The sequence below is a fragment of the Onychostruthus taczanowskii genome, unplaced genomic scaffold (assembly GCF_017590055.1).
Source record: "Onychostruthus taczanowskii isolate IOZ18803 unplaced genomic scaffold, ASM1759005v1 scaffold64, whole genome shotgun sequence".
Taxonomy (NCBI): Eukaryota; Metazoa; Chordata; class Aves; order Passeriformes; family Passeridae; genus Onychostruthus; species Onychostruthus taczanowskii.
The window spans coordinates 1,376,358-1,393,696 of NW_024504122.1; the positions used below are offsets into that span (position 1 = coordinate 1,376,358).

Sequence of the window (17,339 nt, forward strand, 5' to 3'; positions counted from 1 at the left end):
CCCTCCTCAAGATGTGGAACCTTCTGAAGTTCTACCATGAATCTCCAAGGTTACCTCCTCCAGAAGCCTCTGCTTGAGCTCCCTTTCTGTCTCAAGCTTCTGCTGTAAACTGCGGGCGTTCATCTCCAGCATGGCATGTTTCTTCTCCAGGTCATTGAGCTGGGAAAGAGGGTCAGAATAACATTGAACACTAATAAATATAGTTCCAGAATCTTAAAATCCGACTTCACCAAGCACATGCTGAAGAAAAATGATACAATTAGCCTTTGGTTGCTGGGGAAAAATCAGCCAAAAGACATTTTGGCTTGTTCAAATGCAGATACCAAATTATTGAAGGACTTCATTCCAGGCATCATAGGCTGCTTTAGTCTTTTTCAAAGAAAATCTGAGGTCTTTGGCTTGAAGATAGAATTGTATTCTATGCCCTTCAGTCTTTTTAACTTGTCTCTATAACATCTTGAAAAAAAGCTGCTCAAGGCCACTTTTCTAAAAGTAATATCAGTGGAAAAGTATTTCCTCTAATTATGAAAGTCTAGGATTGAAAGTTACTTACCTTATCAGAAAGGCTCTCTGCTTTGAGTTTTTGTTCCTTGAGTGCTTGCTGTAGGGCCAGAATCTCTGCCTTGTGTTCCTTGACAGCCAGCTCTACCACCTGGCGAGACTCAGTAATACGCTGATCTGCTCTCACTCTGCATTAAAATGGAAAACAATGTTACCTAACTCCTTGACCTCTCCCCCTAGCAGGCAGTGGCATCAATAACTTTTTCAGGGGTTGCCTCAAATTCAAGATGTTACATTAGAAAGCCAGACTGTTTGCTGCAACACTTCTGTATTACATAATCCTGTTCCTGTCCCTGCTAGAACTACAGCCTTAAAAATTTCAAGACCCCACATGAACAGTCAGGAGCAAAGACTATTTTTTCCATAAAATAAAATAGAAGATAATAAATCAAGACATTTTATAAATTACAATGATAAATACCACTCCCCTTGAATCGTTCACTTGCAAAGAAACAAAAGGAACAATATCAGTGATGACTACTAACTAATAAACCATTTTTAGAACTACCTCAAGATTTTATATTTAGCTCCAACTCCCATATCCTATGCTAAATATAATTTTTGTACTAGCTTCTATAGAGAATTTTTATAAAAGTTAACAAAAGGGAAGGAAGGGAGAGAGACCTGCTCTGTTTCTCCGTATCCAGCATCCTCTGCAGCTCTCTAACTCGACATTCAAACTGGGACTTCTCATCCCCTAGAACATTTCTCCACGCTTCCCACTGGCGCTCTTTCTCCAGGAGTTCATCATTCAGGGCCTCCAAGTCCATTACTTGCTCTTCCAGCATCGTACATGTTGTCTTCAAGGCCTCCATAGTCTAAAAATAAATCCTCCTATCAATTCTCACATCCCACATCAAGCGTGCACTTTCAGCTTCAGCCGTAGCAATTCGATTACAGTACATGCAAATCGGCAGCCAGCAGGAGCTGGGAGATCACAGCCCGTTTATTTCAAGGCTCCTGTACATTCACTTGTGATCCCTGATAATGTCAGGTCGATCTCATTATGAACATTTCGAGATTTCCAGCGCCACAAAATTAAGATGAGTAATTCTAAATGACAATGCCTTCAGAGTGCAGGATTGCTAAATAAAATGGTATAAAAACATGATGGGAGACACCAAAAATTTCCATTCACTCAACTGCCCTGGGAAGGAAGGCTTAAATGCCATTGCCCCCGGAAGCATCATCACTTCTTATGGGTTTCCAGATGCAGAAGGAATGTTTGCCAGCTCCCACCAAGAGCTCCTGGCCATACCTAGAGAGCCTTACTTGTTTCTGGCTGGTCAGCTGCATCTCCCTCTCAGTGATCTCTCGGCGGAGATGATCGACTTCGCTCCGCAGCTGCACAACCTCGTCGTTGGCCCCCGAGGCCTCGTCGAGTTGTTTGGACAGGAAGAAATTCTGGTTGTTCAGCTCTGCATTGTCTTCAGTGAGCTGGTTCAGCTGCTCTTCCAAATCTGAAATCACCTAGAAAGAAAAATAAATTACATGTGAGTAAGCACAGGTTTTTGAAATCATCCATCATTCTTCTATATAACTGGGGAGATTAATCAATTCACACAGAATTATTTATTGCCAAGCTTTTACATTTTTTCTAATTAAAAAAAAAAAAGGCAGCATTATAGTGGCAGATATTTTTTCATAGTAATGTACTTGGATTAAGAGTAGAGTTTTGTGTCTTAGAGAAAATAACTTTTTTTAAAAAATCTGGTTCAGAGCATAAATATGCTGCAATGTAATTTATTATTTGAGAGACCTGTCACAGTTAAAGCACTGGATTGGGAACCAGGAGTTCTGGCTGAATTCTCAGCTCTGCTGCTGACTTACAGTGACCTTTTTTTGCCTCAATCTCCCCTAAGTGCAATGAGGCTAATCACTCTCAGAAAGGCTTTCAAAGTGTGGTACTGAAGAAAACAGACCAAGAGGTGCAGTGGAGGCAGTGCAACCTGATGGATATCCCTGGGAATTGTTTATGTTATTATTTGTAACACTGAGTATAACCAGCAAAGGCAGAAAAATGTTAAGAAATACATTCTATCAAAGTAACAGCATTATGGATGGCAGCTGGGTACACAGGAGGGAAGAAACCAGTGTGGTAACACAATATGGAAAATCAGTGAAAAGCAAAAACTCTACAAGGCCTTTGCCAAAGTGGCAGCATCCATTTGTTCAGTCAGCACTAACTAAAAGCTTCCAACCACAGTCCCCTCCAATTGAAAGCCAAATATAAACAACAGTGGGCCATTTTCACAGTTGGTTTTATGAATGAAAGGCCTGAACACTGGGTGGATGAATTTGTACCTCCCCTAACTCAAAATCAATGTCACCACAACAGAAGAGAAAGAAACCTCAGTAATCTTGAAATCAGCTTAATAAAAAGAATTTCAGAAACTGGTAAACTCTATACAATTCACATTCAACCCTTAAAAATATGTTCTAGAGGCTCTTTTGCCTGGATGTCAAAGAAAAGTGAAAAAGATACTTCATTAAATAGGAAAAAATAAAATCTCAGAGCACAGTTGGCCACACATTCAAATGTAAATGTTCTAATTTCCTACACAAGCCAAGGACTTAAATATCTAAAGCAGTAGAGGATAGAGCACACAGCTCTTCTCAGCTCTCTGGAAAGATGACAACCACTTCTTTTTGAAGGATCTGTAATGCATATTTTGGCAGCCTTTTACCATGCCTCTCCTAGACCTAAATTAACAGTATTTGATTTTTAAACTGTGAGCAGAAAAAGTCCAACAGCCATTACTCCCTGCTGGGTGAAGGGGAGTTCCTGCCACCCATATGTTCAGGGTCAAATCAAGATGATTCACACTTCAAAACACAACATTTCTGAAGAAATCTGATCATGTGCTTGTTTCTGAGCACTCTCACTGCCCTGTTCAAAATACACATTTTCCCCTGCACTGTTTGCACCAAGCTTTCAGGGGGGGCAGCCTGTGTTGTAAAGACACGTTAGTGCCTATATTGCTACAGAAATAAGAAATTAGATTTGTTTATACAAACAAAAAGGAGCAAAAGAACATTTGCTTTTACAGTGTTTTACCTACTGCTCTTACATCAGCTGAGATCTCTACTCAATGTCAGATCAGAAACTCACTTTTTCTTCCATTTGTTTTCATTTTATGTTTAACCACACCATGTATCTAGGCAGTTTCAAGAGATATTTTATACATTCATGTTTTTTTCCACATCTAATTTATATACTAATTCAAGTAATTTCTATTATAAAAAAAGGTAAGCTAGTTTTGAAATACAAGAAAACCGAGATGAGGGATAAAATGGATAAAATAATATGCAGAGTTAATATGTCCAACTACTTAATTAATTATTAAAACTGGCTGTATTTCAAGTTGATTTTATTCCTTAAGGGCAGGAAGTTGAGCTCCCATTTTCTTTTATTCTGGGTTCTGAGATTTTGACTTCTTTCCCTGAATACAACTAAAATTAAACCAGATCATATTATATTTCACTGCTATATTTTATCCAGTAGGCTATTTCTGGAAAACTTCAGACAAATTACAAAGCAGTTAACAAAGAAGGGTTCCAGAAGGTGTGACATGATCTCTTTCCTTCTAACAGTTTATTTACTGACAATTCTAAAACACCTTGGCTTAAATTCCAACCATATTATAACCTAGATAATGTAATCTAGATAGATATAATTTCTTTTTTAACAGGAGAAAATTTGTTCCTCTTGGTACAATCTTCCATTTTTCATGGGGAAGGGGAATGTTTGTTACCACATCCAACAGCTATCTACACCTATGTATAACCCAACAGGATTAGAGAGTTTATTAACACTAAAAGCCTAAAAAGTAATGGGTAATGCTGACACAGGAAAATAGGATTTAGTGTGACATAAATGCATGTCCTGGGGATCAACAAAAAAGGAAACACAAATCAAAAAAAACCCCACATTTAATTGGAAATACTGTCTTGGGCATACATACAACCTATACCAGAATCCTGTACCTGGAAAGAGTTAATAGCTTTAGATATTTTTCTTTTCAGTTAAAGAAATCCCCAGGCAAAAAAAAAGCCCCAAAAAACCTCAAACAAACCAACCAACCCTGAGCTATTCTGAGGTAAATGTGAAGTATATTAAAGGAACATCAGTAAGAAAATGCTATTACATCCTTTAGAAACGCATAATATAATTAGAAAAATCTTCACATTTTAAGTTTATAAATTCACCAAACACGTGAAACCTTGGAAAAGCAACTCTAGACAATCTAGACAGCCACTGTATCTGTGCTACTGCATTACCACTCAGAGCAACTGGAATTTTCTCCTCTATTTATGCACATCTTCATCGCAACTAATCCATAAACCAGAGATATCATCTAACTACACAGATTGTTCACTGCACACCACGTCTAAGCACACAGCTTATCTTTATCCTGATGCAGAGGACTGTATTTCATTTTTAAATATTGCAGAGCAACCCTAGCACAGCAGCTCCTCAGCAGAAGGGGCCACATCCAGCACAATTCCCTCCCCACTGAATAATCTGAGGAAAGAAAAGCATTCCTCTGGTGAGGCTGAGCAGATTCCCAGCTGTTATCCCTGGTCCTACAAACCTCTCCAGCCATGGATTAAATCAAATATCAGAGCAACAAACAGTCAAGGCCATGATGATTTGGTTTGCATTCCAGATAAAATATACTAAATTTAATCCATATGCTCCACATAGCAAAACCACAGGCACAATAACGAGGAAAAGGAGAAAAACAAGGAGTTTTATTTATATACTAGTAACTGCAGCTTGCAAACTTCCCCATACCTTATTCCTTCATAAAGATGTCTCAGTTCTCACATGCCATCAACAAACATGCAGGAAAATGCTAGGACACAGCAAGGGGAGCTGTTGTGGGATGCTATCAGCAGTGTCTTATTTGAAATTTAATCCAATTCCAGACTAATAGTGTTGCTTTATCCATTTCCACTCCTCCCATCCCTACTAATCTTTACCAGAAAGCTACCTGTCAGAAGTAAATAGAAAACAAGAAAAAGCTGTCTCTCAGCCCCAAATTATTGTGAGGAGGAAGTGAGAGCAGACAGACTCCTTTTGTCTTCACCTACTGTCTGAGACAAAGAAATTTTCAGGCAGAGAAATCCCAACACTGGGAGGCTCAGGCTCTCAAACAGGGCTGCAGACAGATTGTATCTCTACCTGCTCCATCAATACCTGACAATTAATCCCTTACTTTCCTCCCCTCTCCACAGTCAGACAACATCTGTGCCTTGAAACACACCTTAAACATGGATCTCAGTCTCCAAAAACTCTTCATGGTTTATCTTGAGGGACACTGCCCATACTGCATTCCTCTCCTCCCCACAGCAAGCCAGGATTAAAACACCCAGTCCCTGTGGTCCTGTCCTAGGTCCCAGAAGATGAGCTGCCTCTCCCAAACAGGAGCCTCTTCCTCAAATGATGATGATGTTATCCACAGTGAAGCCTCATTAACCTCTCACAGTAATGCCTTAGAAGTCTCTGATTTTTTTGTCAGGCTACAAAAAAATACAAAACTCCATTTCTGCCTGTAACTGCTTTCTGCCATCATATTTTCTGTGAAATGGGAATCAAGGATAACCCCTTCCACCCAACAGGAATTTTACTAAAAAAAAAAAAAAAAATTAACAAAGTCATATAAAAGTTTTTGCCTGGATATTAGCCAGTGGGCTAGATTCCTTTACAGTGGGCAAGATTCCTTTACTCTGAAACACAATTTAGCTTTATCAAAGTAACATCTCTGAGTATTATTTTGGAAGCTCACAAGAACACAACTTATGTCAACTTATGGAGCAAATGTGGAATCAGGATCTTGGACTGAGTTCAGCAGGAATTCACACATAACTTAAATTATACCTGTCTGATGTGCTTGCAGATTTAATGCCTCAGTATCCAATCTCTTGCACAAGTGCAAATCAAGCCTGTTAATGTTTAAGACTGGAACACAAGATGATGACAAAAGAAACTCAAGAAGGGAAGATAAGTCTTGTTTTATTAGGGAAAACTTGAATAAATGGAAATGCCATATCCAAATAGGAATAAGAAATGCCACTCATTGCTAGAGTAAAAGCAACAGCCTGTACCTGAAAAACCCAGATGATTCAGATGGTGGTTCTCTGGTATTTTACTAAGCTGAGTGCAAGGCTTTTATAGGACTATTTCCTGCTAAATATTTAAAGACTTTACTTCCTGCTTAATAGAAGATTCCTTTTGGAAACAATTCTATTATTATTATTTAGATAACTTAATTGTATTTTTAAGTTTAAACATGCTGGTGATCTCAGAACAAGCCACAATTTGGAGATATCTAGAAACAACTGACAAATGTGTAAATTTTCCTCTTCAAGAATGCCTTTTATTTCTAGATCTTGCTTTGATTGCCTGGAAAATACTTTTAACACTCAAATGGGCCATTTGTTTCACAGGATAAATGTAGGGAACTAGTTTTTCTCCCTCAACAGATTTGCTGGATGGGCTATCATTGTGAGAAGGTTGTGATATGACTCTGTGTGTGTGTTCAGCAGGTACCACAAGTTACAATTTTTGTTGTAATTACGTATCCTATTATTTCTTGCTCAACTGAGTGACAGAAAGCATGAAAAAGGAGAACCTAAAAATGCCTCCTTGGTCAGAGACCTCAGCAAAAGGAAGGCCAAGTGTGCAATGAGGATACAAGGAAAGCAGACACAGCCTTCTCTACAATCAGAAGCTGTGACCTTTGTGAAGCTAGAGAAACAGGAACAATACCAAAGAAAGTAGATTAGGTATTTTTATTTATCTTTTGAAGACTGCAAAAGTACTGAAGTAATTCAATTTTTTAATATTTTTTTCCTGTCTAATCTTATTTTTGTAATTCTTACGCTGTTTGGGGCTTCTCAATAAGATCAAATAAAAAGTAATTCCCTAGCAAAGTTTGCCAGACTAGTTCAAGGAGTTTGTGTCAGCTTAAAAAGGATCTCTCTTGAGAACTTCCTGAAAGAATAAATCCATCCTTTATCAGGCTGTATAAGTAGTAGCATATTACAATTATTCCCTTGAAGTGTTGTTGGATTTTAAAAGGAGTATAAATTCTAATCACCTTCAAGTGGAGTCACACCAAAAAGCACAGCCTGCATCATACTGGTACCATCAGATAAAAACAAGTGTGAAACATCTGGTGAAAGCAGTGTAATTAGCATTTCTTGACCCTCACTGGCAACAGAAGATTTCCCTGATTTCCTCATTCCTCAGGCAGGATGGACAGCCAGGAGCAGTCATAGCACACAATATGAAATTAAATTATACATGCATTCTCCTGGGCTGCAAAGAGAATGTACCATGGGCATGTATTATTCATTCAGGAACTATTTAATTAATTTATTATTGATAAGGATGTCTAATCCCACTTATCCCACTGGAGGACCTTACAATGCACAACACTTTTACAAGTCCTTTGAAGCTCTTGACATTCTGGAAATGTTATGGGTCATTCTTCACTGCTGGAGCCTGTTCCCCACACTCAGAGCTGAAGTGTCACTAGATAATGAGTTACAGCTCTGCAAGGCAGCTGACCCTGCAGTGAACAGAAGCCACAGAGTTTCCACACCTGGTTTTTCCCTGCATGGAGATCACAAAAGTGTTTTCACAGAAAGCTGCCACTCTGAATGAAAGGCAAGATCCAGAGCAACAGAAGATAGCTCTGGATATAAGATCTATGATGACACATAGGGAGCTAGACAGTCAAATCTAAGAAAATGAGGAAGGGAACAGAAAGTGAAGTTTCTTGTGTAGGATTTCTCTTAGACAGAGGTTAAAACACTTTAGAAAGCTGTACTTCCTCACTTCTTCCTATCTAGATATTCCATGTCCAGAAGAATCCCCTTGCTTAGTGCTAAAGAGGAAGTGAGGAAAACAGAATGACTCCCATGCTGAAAAGATATTTTAAAAGATGAAAACTTATACATTAGAGACTTACTCCTACAGCATGAAAAATTACATTTGAGGAAATCACTGGAAGCAGGGAAACAATCAAGATAAGTCCCAACAATTAAGCCCGGCTTACGGTGTGGGGTAGAGAGAAAAAGCCCAGAATAATTTACAATCACTGCTGACCCAGAGGATTGTGGTCCTTCCTTATCCAATACTTGTGTAATTTACGTCATTGAAAGGCATATGCTCTCCATCAACTACCAGGAACAAGTGTGAAGATAGTGTCAAACTGCAAGAATCCCTGTGGATAGACAAAGCCCTTGTACATCTATCCTGAACTGATTAAAAGAATCCAAAAACATGTCAAAGACCTCAGGCAACAAAAGGTGAAAATTCAGATCCTGGAGTTCTCTCTGCTGTATGCCAATGTATTATTTGGAACCTTAACACTTTTTTGTTTCTTCAAACAGTGTTAAAATCCTCCTTAAAACCCACTCAGGTCTAGGTCTACAATGCAGCTCAGAATTTGGACAGGTAGATCTTTTCCTCTTGTGAGCAGAAAAGACCTTCATCTACAATCATTTTTTGCAGCTGCTGCACCATTCTTATTAGCTGCACTGCAATGAGATATTTTAATTTACTTTCTTCTCCAAAAAGAAGAACAGTGACAATTTCATGATCAGACTAAAACCTCAAAATTGAGGTTTACCTGAAACCTAAAAGAAATCCAATCCAATCCATCCAGCTCCTACTAGCACCTTGAAGCCAAAAGTCCACATTAGGAACTAGTGTCATCAAGGATTAAATGAGGAAATTGTTTGTTTCATTATCCTTAATTTCAAAATAATTCAATGATCTGTATTTAATACTCACTGTGCAGCTATTACGAAGGGCTTCAAATTTACGCTGGATTTCATCTCTATGTGCCTAAAGGAGGTAAGAAGTTAATCATCAATTTTTCATACATTAGTATTCGAGAATGCTGTTGCTAAACAAACTGCAGAACAGTCTACCAGCAAGCAAAGTTTGGAAGGCAGATGCTGCAGGCTATGAAAGCACTTTGCAGTGGCAAAGAACTGATTAGCAAAAGTCCCATCCTACTTAATCAAAATACTTAATCAAAATACACTTATGCTCCCAGCTCCGAAGTGCTTTAGGAAAATGCACAAGCTCAAGAATGGAATTATGTAACAGGTTCCATTTGAAATGGGCACCAGAAGACTTGTTGATCCCATGTTAAGTTTTTACATTCTTGATATTTTAATTTGAGTTGGTTTTATTTTCGTATCCCGATTGATGTTTCATAGAAAATAAACACTGCACACAATTAAATGCTTGCAAAGAAAAACTATAGTGATGTATAATGCAAGCTACCCCAAACAGCTCTGCCCATCTACCTGAACCCTACCATAAAGTCACATTTAAGCCTGAGCCTCTCTAAAAAGCAGTGATAAAACATAATAATCAATTCTTTGGAGGACAGCATCTAAAGTACAGAAAAGTTCAAACACTCATTTTAAAGAATGCAGTATTGCATGCACCATTTTTATCCCCTAATTTACAAGCAAAGCATGACAAAGCAAAAAGTTCTTGTTTCAGCCTCGTGGCCTCTCTCGAAATTCAAAGTGATTTAACAAGTGTCTAATGCCATGTGCTATGTGAAAACTTAAAGGAAAGGTTACTGCTCATATCCAGCCACCTTTCTTCATTCAGAACATTTTCCTTGGAGCCAAGAGACTAAACAGGAAAAAAAACGTTCAGCAGAAGGCAAATATGAGAGCTTACAAACTATCTTAGTCCAACAGGCAACATGAGAAATAAAAGTATTTAAAAAACTCCATGACAGGAATAGTCCCAAGCCTGCTTGGCTGGGCTGTCTGACAGCAGCTGGTCCAGCACTACCAGTTTGCCCCATTAACTGGAGCAATTACTGAGTGAGCACAGGTCATGAATATTCATCTGTTTCACTGCTGGGTAAGGATCCCAAGTGCATTGCCAGCCCCCTGGCAGTGATAGTGGCTGTTATGCAAAGCTTTCAGCTGGGAAGGGACTGCCTCAGTTCTCAGCAAAAAGAGCCCAGTGCCATTTCTATTCAGTTATTCTTAGGCCTCGATGCTGTTGCTGCACTTGCCCAGCCCGTGCCCACTTTAGAACTGAGGGAATGGTTCTGCCATTCATCTACCCAAAGCATCAGCATAATACCAGCACCCGTGCCAGCTGAGCCCCCCTCCCCTCCCAAAAACCGGCAATGGCAGCAATATTCAGAACGGTTCTTTGATTAAATGCCACTGGAGCACAAGAATGCACATTTTCAACGCTTCCAAATCACAGGATTTGAAGGTCATTACAGGCTGCTGCTCAAGGGGGGGTTAGCTGGTAGCAAGTCAAACTCTCTACCCACAACCCTGGGAATCTTTTGTGAAGGAAATATTTCTTGGAATCAAACAGTTTGAAAGCATCCTTTTGTGCTCAAGAGACAGCAACCAGCAGCATGTAATCTAGAACTCCTTTTACAGGGGTTGGGGTGGAAGAGGGTGGCAGAACTTGGACTCTGTTTTCCTTTCTATCGCTCACACACCTCACCAGACACACATGACAATTTTTAATGAAAGAAGCACTGGAATAAAATTGTGTTAGAACACTCTTCCTATGAATCTGGTGGGGTTTTTTTCCCCCCCTGAATAAGTATCCTCAAAGCAGGGTAACTGATAGGAAGAAAAAAAATCATCAAAACATTTATGACCATCAAGTACTTCCAAACTCATGAGCTATTATTTAAATAAGTAAATCACAAAGTTAAACTCCTAACAATTCCAATTTCAGATACAACTTTCACTTCAAAACAAAAGTAATGATGCTCCTACAAGCCATCAGCCATTTTAGGCAGCAATTAACCATTACTAGGAAGTATTCAAATGGTTAAAGATAAAATTTGACATTTTAGCCATTCATGCCTCTATCAACACAAGGCACAATTCATATCCATTTCTGAAAATTAAAAATTAGACCATATAAATTCCTTTTAACCTCTTTTTGAAACATGCACCTACATAATTCTAGTGTGTATGTGCAGCTCACAGGACAAGTTCCAGGGCTCACCGTGAGGGCTTGAATCTCCTCCTCTGCCTCGGCTGTGGTCTCCTCCAGCTCGGTCTTGGCCTCGCGGAGCTGGTTCTCCAGGGCTGTCCGTGCAGCCTGCAGCCCAGTGATCTGGGATTCCCTCTCCTGCAGGGTCAGCTGCAGCTCTGTCAGCTGCCTCTTCAGCTCCAGCTTTTGTTCTTCGTGCTCTAGGCTAACCTGAAGAAAGTCACAGTAGTACCCAAATGTGAGTTACTAACAAAGACATTACAGGCAATGGAGTTTTGTTTCAGAGCCCACTTTAAGATGCCATTGCCATGTCTGTTCCCAAAATCACATCCTGACATACTGCTTAAGGCACTGAGAAATCAAGAACACAGCTTTGTCTACTCCCTAAAATCTACTTGGTTTTCTTAGCGTTTTGAAACAAGGGCACAAGAATAGTTCCAGCTGCAAGTCAAACATATCAAACACTGACATAAAATGTTGAAGGAGTTTGTGATGAACTTTCTTCACTGAAGCTAAGATCTCTAAGGATCTTTATTGGAGAATCTCTGGGCATAGATTACATACATTTTGCAATCGATTTCCATGTTTCATCTTCCCTTCATATTCCTTTTATAGAAACCCACAGCTGATCTGGCTCTGGCTTTACCTGAACGGCTTCTGATGAAGGTTTTCTTGCAGCACACAAAGGGATAAACATGTCACTCCAGGGATAAGAAATAAACAACTAAAACACATCTCAGTGTTCAGAAGCCTTAGCACCTTCTTCAGGCTCCCTGCTATTCCAAGGAAATCTGTCTGTTGTGCTTTAGATGTGTGACAAGGCTGTCAGAAACCTTACACTGGTCTCAGTCAGCTTCTGGCCAAAGTAGGTTGTTCAACAATCTTAGCTGAAGGCAAGATTTCAGCCTTAGCTGAAAATTAGTGGACTAAGACTGGAGAAGAATTTGTAGAACCAAACCAGTTAATACAAAATTAAATCTGAAGCACAACTCACAGATCTTTAAAAGAGTATACTTCCATATTACTGTTAGGTGTTCTTTCCAGAAAACCCTGAAAATGGTGCAGGGAGCAGCAGCTCCTTTTTTCTTACAGCAATTCTGCTGTGTCCTTTGCTTTCTTTTGTAGACTCTAAGGCTACAGGTTATCTGTCTGGTCATTGTACATTGCTGAGCTATTACTCTCTACCCAGACAATATTATAAGGGTATCGTACAAACAAACACAGAAATAGAATTCTGAAAAAGCAAGATGATCTAAAAGCTCAGATTCAGAATGACAAGTCCTTATACCTACATTTATCTCCTTTTAATGAGCTTTTTAATTTTTTTAATTACTAATACACTTTCAAATACCACTACAAGAAGATAATTCTAGTTCTCACTGCATTCACAACATGGGGTACACTTAGGAAAGTTTGTTGAGAGGGATTAGAGCCATGTTTTCACCTCTCTCAGCCGTGTCTCCAACTCCAGCAGGCGGTTCTTGTCAGTGTGATCTTGGTGACTCATCTTTTCCAATTGTTCTTCTAATTTTCGATTCTGGGCTTCCAACTTTCCAGCTTGTGTTTCCAAGTAGAACTTCTGTTGCCTGAGCTCTGAAATCATCTCCTCTTGGGCTTTCCTGATAGGAGAAATGCACAAGTGACAAACCTGAAATGCCCTTAACACATGTCCTTGCACTGGGGTCAATTAAGGAAAACACAAGTTTGCTGTGAAGCAGAACAGTTAAGTTCATGTCTTAAATTCTATCTCCCAGCTAAAAATAAAAAATACTAGTGTATTCATCAACATATGCCCAGAGTACTAAAATTCCGTGTTTGCCACTTGCACAGACAAATTAATCCTGTAGAGGGTAATCTATAATGCTATTTAAGGTACAATTAATTCTACTCATTTCATCAGTTCCCTGTCACATGTTTTTCTATAGAAAAATAAATTCTGAGAGTTGCTTTCTCAGAGTGTATTTCCATGAGATAAGAGGAACCCCATTCTTTAGGACTGGGGGTTGTGTGTTGGAGTTGTTTTCTTGGGGGCTTTTGAAAGTCGTAATGGACATAGAACTTGACCTGCACTGAAGTGAAGCTTTTGCTGTCTCTGATCAAAGTCTCAATCCACAAACTGAACAAAAATAATTACTTGTTCTCATAAGAATTTTGAGAGCTGGCAATTATTAATTATTATAATTTGAAATTGACACTCAAAAAAAAAAAAAAAAATAAAGGGTCTTTCTGCATTATTTACAGTTCCTGGAATTGTGTTATCATGCACTGGAAAATTCTGCCTCATAGAGTGCTTTCTACTTAGAAGCCTCACAAAGCTCTACATATATTAATGAATTAATATTTTAAGAAGTTCACTGTGAGATAAGCTGTTATTAATCCTATCCCAGAGAAATTATGTGGGTTGCCCAAGATCAAATAGGAAGACTTAACAAAACTAAAAATAGAACTTAAGTCTTCTGACTCACATTTCTGTGCATTGCAAGCAAAACCCTTTTACCCTCTCTGTTTTTTTAATTTACCTCTACAGATTACTGTCAGCCAGAACTGTCAAATGGTGTTATTTCATTTCCTGCTGTTTACTGGGCTATCTTCTCAGGAACCTGATAATCATTGGTTTCCTCAGATACTGCTGGAACAAAAGCTTGCAGAGCTCCCCTCTCCTCTGAAGAGTTTAATCACTAGCTCTCCTCTTGATGCATGCTCAGATTAGCTGCAGCTTTTGTGGGTTCAAAATGCAGTCCAACAACAATTTATACATTTTCAACAGCCCAATTCACAAAATAAGCACAAATTCATTAACTAACTGCATGCATAATTAAGCAATTTTCTCTCAAAATGTTGCTAATTCTGTACTGTCTCCTACCAATCCTGCAAAGTTCATCATTTGACAGCATGTCTCTCAATAATCTATTTCAAATTGTATGTTAAAACATTATTATATGTTTTTCTTGTTTTTGTGGCTCTCCAGTCAAGGATGTGGCTCCCGGAGGATGCTTTAAGTCCATACACTCAGTTCAGCACCCATGACTGAGACATTCAACCTTCCATACACTTCCCAGCTCCACCTCCAGACATTTCTGTTTTATTTTAGACTGAAGGTAAGTTATGGCTTTTGCTGCCTCAACAAACTCCCTGGGTGATTAACTGGAGGTCATCTGGAGCATTAAGCAACACAATTAAGTTCCTCAGTTATTTCTGTGAATATTTTTGGCTGCTAAGGCTAAAATAATTCGCAAGGTATTTGAAATGCAATGAAAATTGGAGCCATTACATATCTGGAGGCATAATGACCACAAAAAAAGAATGAAACCAAAGCAAGTCTTTGCCAAAACTCATCCTTGTCTGATTCCATTCAATATTAGAGGTGAATCTATCCAAGTGCTTCCCACAAAGCACTGCCTGATGTTGGATCCAGCAGCTGACGGACATTGTAACCTTTGTGCAAACCAAGCTGGTGAATCTCTGAACTCAGTGAGGGCAAATACTCTTTTAGCCCTGCCCTGCAGGAGGTATCAAACAACCCATGCTTTTCCTACACTTGAAGTAGAACATCTCTAAGCCATTTATGAAGGAAAAACAACATTACAAGGATAAGGAACCTCAGCTAAAATCCAAAGAAAAGTAAAGTTCAGACAGACAAAAGGATCTGAAACAGAAAAATTCAAAAACACACAGAGAAATTCATGGCTTAAAAATCTAGTGCTCTTCCTTGTCTTCTCACCCATCAAGGCATGATGGAATGTTTGTGAGTGAAGGGTGTTTAATGTTTTCAATTTCAAAATCATGTGTCAGGGGAACTGAGTAAAACATAAATCTATTAGCAATGTTTATGTTTAAAGAAGGAATGTGTGCTTCTCCAGAGGTATTTTAGACATAAAATTATTAGTATTCATTTAACATATTTGGCAAACCTACACAAATCACCTGCCTTAGGAAATGCTCCAAAGTAAACACTGTAATACAAACCAATTTTCCCAGTCATGTTTGAGAAAACACAAAATATACAGCAAGCCCAAACTATTTGAATAACAGAGCATATTTTTGAAATGCTTTCACTAAAAAACAAGCAGGGAGCAGAGCAGGCCTGCAAAAAAGAGCCACTTTTGCACAGTGAATCAGAGAATAATTTCAATTGGAAAAGGCTTTTAAGGTCATCTTCCTGAGACCTGTTCAGCAGTGACAGCAGCTGCCACACTTACATGTTCCTCTGGGTAAAGAGGCTGCTATTTGCTGCCAGTTTGTTGGCCTCAGACAATTCCACAATTCTCTGCTCCAGTGACCTGATCTTGGAATCCATTGCATTGATCATCTGAAACACAGCAGTGAGCCTTTGAGACTGCATAACGCCAGCAGTTACAAAAATAAAGTTTATAAAAAAGTCTGAACTTTTTCCAGAAACAACAATGAACTAAAAGAAAACTGATCCAATGGCCAAAATGAACAACACAAATGCAATTACTGAAGCTATTTGTAGCTGCTTGCTACTGCTTTAATGTTAGGAAAAAGCAATCATTATCAAGGCACAAAATGAGGGGTACACAGCAAGCTGCATGGCTTTTTTAAGGAAATATTCTTGAAGACACTGAATTAAAAAAACATGTCTCTTAAAATTCATATTAATCAATGAATTTCCTTCAAAGCAGCTCAGCAGCACTACAGAACCTCAAACAAAATTATCTTGCTTGAAATCAGCTTTAGAAAGCTACTCTTCAAGCAGCTTTGATTTCCAGCTTAACACCACATACCGCCTTCTGTTCAGCCAGAACTTTGCATTTCTCACGTGCTTCTTCTTCATGTCTTCTGAGCATATTCTCAAGTGCTTCCTTATCTGCAAGATCCTTCTTCATCTGATTTTCCAACACCTAAATGAAGACATTTCTTTTGTCTAAATTATATCTGTTTCACTGGGCAAAGGGCAAGCAGAAAGAAAATCATCAATATAGATTTTTTTCTGGTAAGCAATTGGTCATATCTCAAGCAAAATTAAATCCATGGTGCATTCGCATGAAATCCATGGAAGAGCAAACTCCAAAAAGAGCACACTCTCAGCTATCTCTGAAGACTGAATTTAACAATAAGATTTTATAGAGATATGGAGATGCTGTAGATACTTTATTTATAAAGTCATATAAACTGTGTTCAATAACTGTTCTGGCCTAATGCAACAGAATTACAGAAAAGCCTCTCTACCCCAATATGTACAGCTGAAGAAATAAGAAAGTGCCCATCCTTTGGCTGCCCTACCAACATGGCTCACAAGCAATTAGTGAGTTCCATAGGTATGGATGAGAAGGCAACTTGAGACCATACAAATTCTTCCAGCCAGAGACAAAAATCTAACAGCAAAGTAAAAAACTTCTTTTTGTGGCACAAATAGCAGTCATTGAGAACAGGACTAAGGTAATGAATTGCTACATTTTTCTAGAAATGCATGTTGTGAATGTAAAACCAGAGTTAAAAATCAGTTCTTAAAATGAAGGTCTCTTCCTTCAAAGAAAAGTTTATCAAAGGCACACATTCTGGACACACAGGATAGTTTTTACTTTTCCAGTTACAAAAACTCCATGTCCTGTATTATTCCTTTGAACCCCTTTCACCTGGCTTCCTGATTTCTCCTATTAAACCCTACATCATAGGGCCCCATAGTACACCAGTTCTCTTTTTCTTTTTATTTTTTCCAATGCTTATCCTCTTAAGCAGTTTTTATATCACCACTTATTTCTCAACATCTTCATCTGATCTTCCTGCTTTCTAT

The 17,339-nt window shown here is 38.7% G+C and overlaps 1 protein-coding gene across 2 annotated transcripts in view; it reads right to left on the minus strand.

Moving 5' to 3' along the window:
• CIT (citron rho-interacting serine/threonine kinase) overlaps positions 1 to 17,339 on the minus strand; it is a 66,758-nt gene that overhangs the window by 15,301 nt on the left and 34,118 nt on the right. For both annotated transcript variants that reach the window (XM_041420519.1, XM_041420518.1), the window contains 9 exons: positions 16,330 to 16,446; positions 15,784 to 15,893; positions 13,029 to 13,203; positions 11,597 to 11,794; positions 9,371 to 9,424; positions 1,834 to 2,031; positions 1,186 to 1,379; positions 554 to 689; positions 55 to 159 (listed from right to left, as the gene is read on the minus strand). In XM_041420519.1, coding sequence (XP_041276453.1) covers positions 55 to 159; positions 554 to 689; positions 1,186 to 1,379; positions 1,834 to 2,031; positions 9,371 to 9,424; positions 11,597 to 11,794; positions 13,029 to 13,203; positions 15,784 to 15,893; positions 16,330 to 16,446 — 1,287 coding nt within the window. The remainder of the gene's footprint in view (positions 1 to 54; positions 160 to 553; positions 690 to 1,185; positions 1,380 to 1,833; positions 2,032 to 9,370; positions 9,425 to 11,596; positions 11,795 to 13,028; positions 13,204 to 15,783; positions 15,894 to 16,329; positions 16,447 to 17,339) is intronic.